This window comes from Echeneis naucrates, chromosome 1, assembly GCF_900963305.1.
Source record: "Echeneis naucrates chromosome 1, fEcheNa1.1, whole genome shotgun sequence".
In the NCBI taxonomy this organism is placed as follows: domain Eukaryota; kingdom Metazoa; phylum Chordata; class Actinopteri; order Carangiformes; family Echeneidae; genus Echeneis; species Echeneis naucrates.
In genome coordinates, this window is record NC_042511.1 from 14,118,178 (window position 1) to 14,131,446 (window position 13,269).

Here is a 13,269-nt window from a genome sequence, read left to right on the forward strand (position 1 = left end):
GCTGCGCTTTAAAGTGCGGTTGGTTTTTTTTTTTTATGCAGTTTGTAACACTTGATTTGCAGCTTTTACGCAGCACAGGAGCAAGTTCAAACTCTTAAAAGGATCTGACATTACGCTCGTCACCTCTAAAAGTGGCTCATTCAGAAAAGCTCAGGCTGAGACATGAAACAGGGACCAGGCATGGCAGTCCCTCAGTCTGAACTACTACAAGTATCTATGAAATAGGATATTGCCTCGTCATAAATTCACATCTCCAAGTCACGTGAAGGAACATCCAGGAGGAAAGTGTCTAAAATGGGTGATGCTGCAGGACAGCAAACCTACAGAATGACACAGAAAATGTGTATCCATTATTACAAAAGAACAGCTGTTTTGATACAGAAAATTACTATCACTTCTAAATTTCTTTGCATTTGTCTAATCTTTTGCTCTGAACTTCTCTATTGTAATAACACCGCAATAACCAAAGCTTAAAAATTTTCCATTAAACATTTGTTGAAAAATAACTGCATTACCAATTCAATTTTGAATTCAAAATCTTCCAACTGTAATTTATAAGGTCAAAATTACGGGGCATTCACCGACAACTGCAAACAAAGCTGCACTCATCCAAGAAAAATACTGATGTAAAGTCACACATACACACGTGTTAAACTGTAAACAAATAGAAATTTATTCCACAGGATAATATTTTGGAAAAACCATTTGGACAAATTAGTAAAAAAAAATACAATATTTTCTTTATTTATAAGTGAAGTGTTTACAATATGTACACAATAAAATCCAAGATTACGGTTCTTAAATCACAACAATTTTAGATGAATACAGCTACCTGTTTGATAATAGTAATAATATGCTGCTATACAATTTGGAACAACACGCATGAGAATAGCTATCAAAACAAAATCCATTAGTTTCTAAAGTGTAAAAACTTTGTTAAATCTTTACCTGAGTTTGAATATGAATACATAAACATACATATTTTGAACTTTAGTTAAAATAATTTACTGTATGCCATAAATGCTGCAGAGGCAGCTGCTAGGACGACGGGATTTGTGCAGAATGCACAGTGCAGATTGTTCCAACTATTTGATGAGGGTTTAAACTAATTTTTTTGGCTTTTGAGTATCGCAAACGTTAAAGATTCCCAACATGTTGAGCATGACACATTGAAAGAATGCAACGAAGAAAAACAACTCTAAGCATTTGACTTCTTCTAATGATTTCATAGAGGACAACGTGTGATATATGTCCTCAGTAACAATTTGTACCAAAGGCAATACTAAAAATAATTGCTTCAATGTAAAAACCCATAGAACAACCTCCAAGTAAATTTTGAGCATGATAATTAGGTTTATTAAATCCTTATTATAATAATTAATATGCTTAAAATATCACTGCCTTTAAGTAGACACTTAAAAAATAAAATAACACCATATACCAATGTGGAACCCTCTAAAACAGAGATTTTTGTATTCTTTAAAAGACATAAAGGCAAGAGTGAAGAAAGGGACCACACTATAAAACATTAAATATCTAGAGCACCCTAAATACCTTCCTGCTGTCCAAATGCATAAAAACGCCTCATTTGTGTTCCATGCAAACAATTATGATTAAGCTGTGAATATAAATTATGACCTTGAGTAACATTACCAAAATTACAATTAAACTCTGGACTGATAGATAATAGTGGATGAGTAACAAAAAGGCACCCTACTTGATTGTCGGATTTGAGTATATCATACTGTATACTGTATACTGTCATAACTCTATATGTAACTGTATATGTGGATGAGATTAGAGTTAAAGAGTGTTATCCTTCATAGCTGCTCTAGACTGAATCCCATAAACCAGGTTCTTCTCACTTCAAAGAGATCAAGACGAGGCCTGGCTTTGGCTCAGTGAACCTGACAGATAAAAAGATAAGAGAAATGGTGGGTGACGGTTAACATGAACAGTGTGTGTTGTGTGTATATGTGTGTGGGAATACCTGTAGTTCTTTTTACTGAGGTAGTCTATGACGGCGGGGCGGATGCGAGCCACGCCCCCCTGGCTGTGGTTCCCTCTTCCTGTGATGACAGAGAGCTGAGGTCGACACAGACCCTGCTCACACTCTACACAGAAAGGAGGCCAAGATGAAACACACTGAGAAATGTTAACAGGAGGAATATGCACTAACTATGAAACTTCCTGCTGCTGTTGCCCAGACTGACATGTGGACTTAAAAGGGGAAATCTTCTTTTTTTATTATTTTAACACATAAAATATATTTTTTGTTTACTGGTCATGGAGAGTGCTTGTACAAAACTCTTTTCAGTCAAGATGGAAGAATGTTTGCAAAGCTTTAAAATTTAATCCTGATCAGGCCAAATAAACATTACTGTGGGTGTGAAAGTGACTGTGGTCTCTCCCATCCTTTTCTACTCAAGTTGATATAACAATGTTCATTCCATCTACGCGAGAAGTGATGGGCTTCTGTCTTCTGTTGTGTTAATTGTTTGTTTATTGTAATGTTCTTTCCAACATGGCAGCACATTTACTGAAAGGGTCTGTCTTTCTTTGGTATTGTTTGGCAGCTGGCACATAACAAAAAGCAGAAACAAGAGAGGTGAGATGAAGGTTGAGATAAGACATTTTTTAAGTGATTGGTAAATGCACATTTAGCTGCAGACTGAGTTAATCTGATAGTTTCTTTCACACTTATGCCTTGCTGAGTGTGTTGCAGAACTGGTACCTACCATGGAATTTACAGAAACATTAGATAAACACGATATATTGCCATTGTTTAATACCTGTGATTTTATCATGTAAGACCTCAGCCAGGTGCTGTAGGGCTTCATTCACATGCAGTCCATGGAGGTCCAAAATGTTTTGAGGCAGAAGTGATGAGTTGACCCTCTCAAAAATCTGAACTGCTGCACGATGATTAGCCTCATTCATTCTCTGCCCGTGCATGTGTCCCTAAGAAAAGACGTGTTGCAAATGAATTTACTCTTCAGAAGAATGGCCATTAATACAAAAACAACTAAACAATGAGGGAATACAAAAGAAAGTTTGAAATATACAAAATATCTTCCCAAACTTCTTTCATTTGAAAACGAATCCACTTAATGCTACACGCTTAACAGATGAACAAAATTCAATAGAAACATATAACACTAGAGTAAAACATTCAGATTAAGCTTCTTGCCTGTTGTGCATAAAATGAGGCCACTTCTTTGCGTCCTTGCTTGTAGGCCTCAGCAGCCTTGTCAAAACTCTCAAGCTGTCGCCTCCTCTGCAGGTTGGCTTCAGCTCGGAAGTCATCATATTCTGGGTCCTCCACATCCTGATAGTTGAATTCTAACTCTAAATGCTTCTGCCTCTGAAAAAGACGACACAGTTGTTTGTGGTGACATTGAGTAACGGTATTTTTTGGATGTGAATGATGGCACAAGCGTTATTTTGTCTGAATGAAAAATCTACCTCTTCGATCGCATCCTCTCTCTGTCTCTCATGCAGCTCACTCTTTCATCTTTAATGTAATTTTACTACATTTATGCGCTTTTGTAAGGACACGAGTTTCCCTATGGTTGCACACTTTCAATGTTGAACATGTTGTCAATTGATGAACAATGCAACAACAAAACATAAAGGGGACTAGATATTATATATAAACGTGCAAAACTTTTATTTCACATGTTAATGTGTTTTCTTTCACTGTCTGTCTGTATAGGTGAATACCTTTTCTCTCTCTTTGCTTGCAGCTCTGTGGTGGTTGGAGCGAGGAGCCTCTGGAGCAACAACAGTCTTGACAGGTTCCTCATCCATTAAAGAGCGAAGAAACAGCTCAGTCTGCATCAGATTGTAACTGCACAAGTGATCAGACATAAATAAGACATGTGTAAACATGATTCTATCACATTAGACAACACTCTTTTGACCCGAGATTTAAAGACAGAAACTGACTTTAGAGCGTTTTAAAGCTTGTCTGCGTGATCTACCTTAGAATTGCAAAATGTACATTAAAGTTATTTTAACTGTTCTGCGTACAGATGAACTTACTACTTGTAAATGAGGCAGAAGTGTGTCATATAGTGAGCGGCTTAAAAATGAGTTTTGTCTCACTTGTGGTCTCTGAAGATGTCCTGGAGGAAATGCCTGTCAATGGTGGGGAAGAGAGAGAACAGTTGCTTCTCTTTCAACAGGGTGGCGCCATCTCGCTGCTCAAGGTCTGCTTGACTTTGTCGAGTCTAAAACAACGATTGTCGGGGAGCAGTTAGGATGAGGGTAAATAAGTACAGCCTAGCGCAATATGATTTGAGATGCTTGTGTAATGTTTACAAATAACATAGGAGTGTGCGTGGTACCTTCTTTACATTCTCCTCTAAAGCCTGCTCTTCTATAATATCCCTAAGAGAGACATGTGGGTGAGACACGTTCCAGTGGTCCATGAAGGGAATCTGACCATGAGCCTCCGCTTGGCTATCCAGTGACTTATAACCATCAGTGCTGATGAGGAATTGGGACAGTGCTCGCTCTTGTGGCCAATGTCTGGTTTCCTGTGATTCACCCCAGTGTGACGAACCTTGACAACCAAAGTCAACATTTAATAGTGGTGAAACACAATTGTTTTAACTGAACAAATGCTGTTCCCCAAAGTAAAATCTTAAATTATTTCTTTACTTACATTAAGTAGTATTTGTTTGATACAGGCAAACACTTTTATGTGGGAAGATTTAACATACGTAATGCATTTCACTGTACATATCCATTTTGTAAGGGGCGATGTGTGGACTTTAAGTTTATGTTTTCAAGCTTGTGTGACTGTGTGAACTTACTTTCTTGAAGCAAGTGGAAGCAAAGAGCCTGTTGCCTCTGCCTTTCCTGTAATAAGCCATTTGCCATCAAATGAAATCCACAAAAATTTCTATACATTGAATGAAAATGTCAGAGTACATAATGAGCTTTACTGCTGATGGTTAAAGAGCTCACTTGGATTGTTTCTTTCCACTTCTGGTGGAGCAATTTAGCCAGGTTCAGATCCATCTGTACTGCATAGTCGTCAGAGGAGCACGTACCTTAATATAATAAACCAGAGAGGATAGTGCATCAGTTCACAGAAGCATAAACAGATAAAAATTATGATTATTTATTAAGGATATGAAAAATTTACACCAAAGTTCTCGCCCGTAGACAACCATAACCATATCCATGTGTGATCTATCAAAATATATATACATCTTCGTATGTAAAAGAACAACGCATAATACAACACTCTTTATTTTATACACAGTAACACTTTAAGGTCTGTGCATTCATTTGAGCTTTAAATGAACTGCTTGCAAACTACCTGGGTTTACTCCCACCGGACCAAACAGTTCAGTTAGTTGTAGAGCCACTTCAGTCGGTAGTTTCAGCTCAACACTCTTAATGTCCAGATGCGTGCTCCCTCTGTCCTCCGTGTGCCTCCTTTCAGTCCTCCCATCCTTCCTCTGTTTCTCCTCTCTCTCTAGCAGATCCAGGTCAGCCAGCAACATCTTCTGGACCTCATCCATGCTGGCAATATCATCCTCAATCTCAATTGTTGACTCTTCGATTATCACTTCATCATCTAAAATCCCACCCCACGCACCCCAGCCCAGGTCAGATTCTGATATTACTTTGTGCTCAGTGGAATCTCTTTCTTGTGTAGGCAGATCTTGTTCTGCTTGAGGAGCGTTTTCTGAGTGTGGGAAAGCATCGGGACGAGCTTTGACACTAATGGAAGCAGCTTCACCTTCCAAACTTGGCAAGTCAGTCTTACTGGAACTCTCGTTTGACTCACCAGCTGTCCCGTCCCCCAACACAGCAGGCTCTCCCTTTGGCAAGTCTTCAGAGTGGCATTCATCTAGCACATTAGTGCACAATGACGTCTCTCCAACCTCATCTAAAGCTCCACAAGGACTTGATGTCTTCTGGTAACCTTCACCCCTAGCAGCATCCTCATCCTTCTCATCTTTAAAGAACCTCTCCCCAGAATCCAACAACAGGTTTGTCGTCCATTCTAGGTCCTGGTTGCATTTGTCATACAGATCTTCTAATGTATCAAAACAAACTAGTTTAAAATGACGGCTGAGAATGCACAAGCTCTCTAATCTGTCTTGAGTTTCTCCAAGCTCTTTCTCTTCCACCTGTGTGCCTTTTTCGTGCACAACATGGTAGGGTACCTCTTTGTGGCCAGATGGGTGAATTGCAACTGCAGCAGACACAGGCACAAAGCGAGAAGAGTCACCATAGAGCACTGTGAAGTCACTGAGGTGACTGCAGACAGTGAGGACTGAGTCATCTGGTCTGTCTTGATGACTGAGACGCCAAAGCAGGGCAAAGTCCTGAGGTTCTGTCTGGGTGAAGCAGCACGTGTTTTCCAGAGAAGGGGGTGAGGGAGGCAGCGTGTGTGACTTGGTATGAGTATTAAAGTTGAGGCTGCTGCTACAGTTAGGATGACATTCAGTTAGGACATCTGTAGAAATGCTAATCTGACTGCCATCCATGCTTACAGCTGTGGCGCTGGGAGATTCAAGAGTATTTGGTGCAGAATCAGGGCAGTTTTGAGTGAAAGTAAGGGCTAGTCTGCACTGCTTCCCTGATCTGCGACCCTGACGGTGTTTTCTCTCCTGACTGCCTCCACTGAAAGTGCTGCCTTCTGTTTCCAAAGAGACCTCACACACAGGACTCTGACGGGCCTCACTAATGTGGCTCTCATCAGGCTCAGTTCTACTTTCTCTGCCATTCTCTGTGGTGCTATTAGTGTCCATATCACCAGACTCTATATCAGCCTCCCCTTCAACACTGTGGCTTCCTGTCCCATCATTGCATACACTTGTCTCTACAGCTTTGGAGGAACCTGGTGAGTTAGCAGCGATAGCTGAGAGAGGACTTGTACTGTTTGTTGTTTTTAAGGCAATATCTGCTGCTCTATTTGCTTCATTTTCAATTTTGACTTCCCTACAATGTTCAACTCCCTTCCAGTCTAGCACACAATCCGGTAATTCACCTCTGCTGTTGTTCACCATATTCATGTTTTGCTCTCCTTCACTGTTAGACTTATTACAACAGGATTCCTCAAACCTGTCGCCTGTCTCCTTTTTCAGTAAGGCCTCTCCAGAGTGGAGGGAAAGGGGGGAAGAACAGGACTGAGTTGGACCTGCACCTGTCTGAATGAGATCAATTAACTTCTGATATTCTGTAACATCAGGTTTAAGGTGCTCTGCCTCATCACCTTTGAAAACTTCTTGAGATATGCTTGCATCTTCCTTTGCATTTCTGTCTCTCTGCGTTTCGCCTCTCCTTACCTGTCGTTGCTTGAGGGATCCTTCCAAAGGCCAATCTCCTTCAAAATCAAACTTTTTAGACAGTTCATTTCCTTCCTCATCCAACCCAACTCCTTGTGCTTCCTCCACATTTGCCTTTTCACTCTCTGATTGTTTGGCATCTTTCACTAGATCTGCAGGCTCCACCCTGTTAAAATCAGACCTCCTGCTTGGCCTTTCTCTCCTCACCCTCTGTCCAATAGAGTCAAAGAAAGCTACAGGTATGTCCTCCCCATGGTGATTGTCATTCATCACTGATTCTGCAATGCAGTCAGGGATTTGATCTCCTTCTAAATTATTCGGCTGTAGCTGAGCATCCAATTCAGAATCTAACTCTCCCAAATCCATGCAATCATCCTCATCAGAGATCTCAGAATTTTCTGTGGGTCTTGCAGTTGGCTGAAAATTGAGTGACTCTGTAGAATTGTGGGAACCATCTTCCACTTTCTGCATCTCACTAGGACAACCAATAGATGACATGTCGGGGAGAGAGGAAAACAACTGAGGGTGGGATTTCATGTACCCTTCATTTAATCTAGGCTGCTCTACCAGATCAGGACAATGTATTTCAGAAGAGGCCAGCCTAGAGAGAAAGAGGAGTTAGAATGGCACAGTTACTATACTTGGCTGAAGCCAAAGACATGTTCCAAAATAGCATCTGAGAAATGTATTATTTGTATTAGTAAACAGCACATTTTGTCAGATACATCGATACATTTGATATTTTGAGAAATACTATCATATTTATCATTCTATGTGTAAATGGGCCCTTTCATATATAATATATATAGAAATTGGCTAGTTTATATTATTATTATATTATATTATATTTTATAAAATAAGTCAATTTGGCAATTTATACATTCATGCAATTTGGAATAATGGAGTTAAAATGAGAACAAGAGATCAAGATTATTATTATTTTTTTTTTTTAGGTAAACTCACTTTGAGTTCATATTCTCCAGAAGAAGGCGCTGTTTACTCTCAGGCATATGTGATCCCATAATAGACTGAACCGTGACAAAGCGTTCATATTTGTTTAACATGCGCCTGATTTTTTCTGCTGGCACTTTATGCGTTGTGCGTCTGCAAAATGTACATAGACAAATTGAAATTAATAGATTACAGCCACAAAACTGGAACATTTCAGACTCTTAAAAAATATAATTCATTTAATATTTACACTAAAAACAGTGTATCTCCTTTCTCTCTTACCTCTCCAGTTCTCTTGGCTTGTTCTTCCACCAAGTATCTGGCTCTCGGAACAAAACTTTATATGCATGTTTCAGTGCCTAGAACAGATATGACAATAGGTGATGACATATTTTGGATTTCATGCCAAAGATAATTGAATTATGTCAATCAACATTCCTGAAAAGCAAGTGAGCATAGTTGTTGTATTGTGTTGCAGCTGACCCTGGTTCATCTGTTTTGCAGTCTGCTCCATCATGGTTCTGTCAGAGTTTTCTGTTTGTCAGAGTGGCTAAATTCAAATGAATGAGGAGGTTTTTTTGTGCAGGACTCATGTAGACCTGAGTCAACCCATTTAGCCCATTATCCCACATTCATTTGTTGTGAATATGTGAGATTAGTTCAATCAGATTAGAGCAAAATCTGTCACATTAGATCTGCATTAATTACAGTATGCTTTACATGCCTACAGTACGCACACAGAATGAATGTTGGAAAGTAGCTGACTAACCTGAACCACATATGGTTTCATCTCCCAGCCCTGCATGTTGGTATTATCAATGATGATGGGATTAGTGCCCTTCTCAAATGCTTCCTTAGCTATGGAATTGCATTTGTAAGAGAGACAACAGAAAAAAACAATTATTGTTTGAGAACAGTTAGGATCAAACACATAACAACTGGAGGGAGACAATATCAATCAAAGATACAAAGTGTTTGCACACTGATGTTGTCTGGTTACCTAGTTGAAACTGTATGTGCACCTGTGTATGTTTAATAACCTTGCTGATGGTTCCACTCGTGCGCCTCTCCCAGAGCAGTGGGGTCAAATTGATATGTTCCATGGTGAAGAAAATAGTTATCCGTGCTCAATATAACACCGCCAGGGTTATGCTCCAAAAAGGCTCTACAGAGAGGCACACACAAACACACAAAGTTTTAAGTGATGGATTGCAGGTTGTGATTGCTGTTGTATAAATCAATGAGTCTTCCGCAACAGAGGCTGCAGACAGTTTTAGTTTTTCTACATTATTATTATTATTATTATTATTATTATATTTAAATAATGTAACTGTGATCCCTAGCTATCCTTGTACCATAGCAACTTATCAATGCTCTGAATTTGAACTTTCATTTTAAAGTATTGACAAATTAAGTGCATGGGCAAAAACCTAATTCTAAAAAAAAATAAAAATAAAAATATATACATAAATAAAATAATAATAATAATAATAAAAAAATTTAAATGCTGTCCTGAATGTTGTGTTCAGATGTGCATTAATTTAGCTTCACTGACAGTTTATGGAAGGCTGTTGCAGAGTTATAAAATGTAGTATGCAATGCTTTAGTTTAACAGCCTTGACCTCAGTGCCTGCAAGACCACAAAGCCCATCACCAAAGGAATTTGATCCCTAACTGTGTAATAAATGCCATGTACTAAGTCTTAGCAAGCCAAGAAAAGGAATTAAGTTTTCATTATTTCTCCATAAATTTTCTTCACTCTGTCGGTTGCGAAATACAATTCTAAACAACAAAGATTAGTAGAGAATACAATATATTGAAGTTTAAATTATCCCAACATGTTTACTTTGCTAAGGTTGACTTGCCGGATCCTGGAGCCCCTCGTATCAGTACCAGCACTTTCCCTTCCAAACAAAGTCTGCTGTGCCGGGCAGGAAGCTGAGGAGTACCAGGCAGGGCCCAGGATTTTGGAACAGTTGCTGAAGGTTTGAGAGGTGCCTGACTGACATGAGCAGACCTCATCCAGGGAGAATTATTCCTGGGTTGACTGGACCAGTTGAAAGGTGTCTGAGCCACAGGGGTGATGAAGGTTGGTGCTTGGTTTCCATGGCTACGGGGAGAAAACACTGGTGCCTCCAGGTTCCAGGATGAGGACATACAGTCAAGTGGTGCCTGGTTCAAAACACTTGCCTTAGATCTTGCTCCACCAAACGTGGATTCAGAGGAAATGACTCCAACCCCTTCTGAAAGACTGTGAGATGGGTCTGTCTTTTTATACACCTGGAAAGCTGAGGGACGTCCTGAAGCTGCCAGGTCCAAAGGAGGTTTCGGATTGCCTGCAGGTGTCTCTGTTGACAGATGTGTAAAATCCACCACCAACTGTTGCCCCTCAGAAGTCTCATCACCCCAAGAGCTGAGTTGGTTGAGTGGAGAGGAGGCTCCAGACCTATGCTCTACCAGGCCCCCCACTGGGCATGCTTGCTCAGCAGGGGGAGGTCTAGATTTAGGATTCAAACTGGGCTGAAGTAACTCAGGAAGAGGCTGCATTGGAAAGGGAGGAAAAGAGGAGAGGGATGCACTAGTAGATAAACACAGGCTGCTTTCATGCATGTCCTTGACATCTTTCTGTCCGGTCAGAATCTCCAACTCCTGATCAACCAGCAGGTCCAGCTCCTCGGTCAGGAGGTTGATGGAGGGAGGAGAGGAAGGTTGGAGTGACGGTTTGGAGGAATCTGGATCTGGTGTATGTCCAGAAAAGTGTTGAGAGCCAAGCAAGGCTGCAGCAGCTCGATCAAAACCAGAGACAGGAGAGGGAATAGGGGCTGCAACCTCGGCAGCAACAGACAGCTCTAAGAGGGAGTCCATTGCGTTTTCAACTGAAACAAAACAGAAAACACACCACAAAGCAAAAGTGAAACACAATTGTACAAATAATAGGAGTTTCAGGACATTGAATGAAACCAAAAATGAAACCACAAGGTATGACACAGTGGAGGTAAAAATTAAAAACACTTCTGTGAATCAAACTATTTCATAAAAATGAAATACTCCATTATAGTGTCTTAAATGAGAGAAATAATAAATTATTCATTTATAAGACAGAAGAGGGGAAATTGATTGTCCGCTGCTCAGAGATATTCAGTCACCACTGACGTTTGATTGTATATTGATTGAATGTTTTCTGCAGCGTCCCCGGACTTTACACCACAATCCTACACTGTTTGAATATCAGTCCAGAGTTGATAATCTCCACAAGGGTTTGAAAAACAGCTTGTACTGACATTGGCGGCGATCAGAGAAGCAATAAGTGAGACTCATCCACGGTTAAATGATTAAAATTAAAGTGACGGGTACATCGTCACTGTCTGTTTTGCTTAAACATATTGGGGACACAGGCAACTTTATAGCTGATCTAAACACACACAACAGGTGGGAGGTGAGCGAACAGGCTCCGTTTCTGTTGCCTCTCTAATACACTTGGGACTTTCACTGCGAAGTCTTGAGGTAAAGTGATTCAACCCTGTCAGAAACGCAACGCTAACTAACTAGCTAGCCGGCTAACCGGTTAAACTGTTAAAAATCTCAACCAGCATTCCCGAGAGCCGCACGACAGGTCGGGCGGCTCGGTTTCCGTGTTTTTGCGGTACCTTTAAAATGACACTCGGACAACACGATGTATATAACTTCTGGGTCCAGGTGTGAAAACACCTCCTGCATGTTTTTCACGATATCCTCCTTGGAGGGTGCAAAGTTGCGCGCCATGGCACCGTCAAATCCCGGAGAGGGTCGATAACCTGCGCCGGGGCCGAGGCTTCCCTCCTCCGGCGGCCCTCCTGGGACTCTGGCCGGGCTCTGGCCGCTCTTCTTCCTCCGAGGCATTCCGCGGCCCAAGTGTCGCCGCCGTCGGTGCTCATTAGTGGCGAAGCGAAGCTAACAAAGTAGCCGAGGGGGCTACAAACATGCGGCCCGGAGGTGATTACATGATATTGGAGTGTCGGTTAGAGCAGAGTAAGTCGGGGTTATGATATCTAACAGCACTCCAAGTGGCGGAGAAACACCAAACATGAATTGCAACCTGCGACACGGACATCAGCACCGGAACACGCCACGTTGTTTCAAAATAAAACGTTTCCTTTTCTGAGCCATGTCTGAGCTGCTCATGAGTTAACAGTGGTCTCTGCTGCACTATTACATCAGTCCTGCGTGCTTGATTTTGAGTTTGACGGCTAAAGAGGATGTTTTCAAATTGGACTGAAGATAGAAGTCATCCCACGTAAAAAAATAAAATAAATAAATAAAAAAGATGTGATTTCGGTTGAGTTTTAGTCTTGTTATAAACAAAACACATATTGAGAATGAGCTCGTATTTTTTTATATCATTTTGGTCTATTGGTACACACCATATACAAATTACTCTAAAAAGGGGTGGCAGACGTGGAAAAAATATTACTGCACCTCTTTTAAATTACAACTAGCAGTGTGACACCCTCACCTTTATTTTTTTTTACCATTCTCTCTGCCTAATCTTGGTCTATCTTTCAGCTCAAGTGTCCCTATTATCGCCAGTGTTTATTATCAGATGAACATCATACCATGTCAGAAGGTATGCAATCGTCATTGCAGAAAATCTGCTTCAAACAAACAGATGACCTGCTTTTCAGTTCAATCACTTTTTTCAGTTGTTAATTATCATTTCAACCCTAAATGTCAGTACTCTCACTTTACTATTTCATTTAGAGAGTTAAGGTACTCCATATCTGGCTGTCACTATTACTACTGTAGTAGGGAAGGTTATAGCAAAATGTAGAAGTATCTGGTTATGCATATATAATTAATAAAAATAAGTGTTGGAAGACGATTTCTTTAGCCTTTTAAGATAAATTCTTTAATAATAAAAAGTAAAAAGCAATAATGGATAAAGTGGGGGTGCCAGGTGTCATGCTGATCATTTAGGAATAGGCTAATAGTACATGGAGGAAAGCGAAAGTTCAGTGCAAGCAGTTTG

At 40.4% G+C, this 13,269-nt stretch overlaps 1 protein-coding gene across 1 annotated transcript; it reads right to left on the reverse strand.

Moving 5' to 3' along the window:
* Positions 1-655: 655 nt before the first annotated feature.
* On the reverse strand, positions 656-12,322 carry n4bp2 (NEDD4 binding protein 2). Its single transcript, XM_029510336.1, has 16 exons — positions 11,912-12,322; positions 10,111-11,140; positions 9,305-9,429; positions 9,034-9,122; positions 8,547-8,623; positions 8,277-8,417; positions 5,333-7,914; positions 4,975-5,060; positions 4,821-4,866; positions 4,350-4,567; positions 4,108-4,232; positions 3,724-3,850; positions 3,191-3,364; positions 2,793-2,961; positions 1,991-2,114; positions 656-1,907 (listed from the first exon to the last, which is right to left on the reverse strand). Exons 1-16 carry the CDS (start codon positions 12,141-12,143, stop codon positions 1,862-1,864), a joined length of 5,391 nt encoding a protein of 1,796 aa, XP_029366196.1. The 5' UTR covers positions 12,144-12,322; the 3' UTR covers positions 656-1,861.
* Positions 12,323-13,269: the final 947 nt, after the last annotated feature.

Bases quoted from the DNA above. Each gene is read 5' to 3' on its own strand.
- n4bp2 (XM_029510336.1), bottom strand. From the start codon at position 12,143: ATGCCTCGGAGGAAGAAGAGCGGCCAGAGCCCGGCCAGAGTCCCAGGA. The intron at 8,418-8,546 runs GTAAGAGAGAAA...TACATTTTGCAG, and splicing joins AAGCCAAGAGAACTGGAGAG to ACGCACAACGCATAAAGTGC. The intron at 3,851-4,107 runs GTGAGACAAAAC...TCACTTGTGCAG, and splicing joins GACATCTTCAGAGACCACAA to TTACAATCTGATGCAGACTG.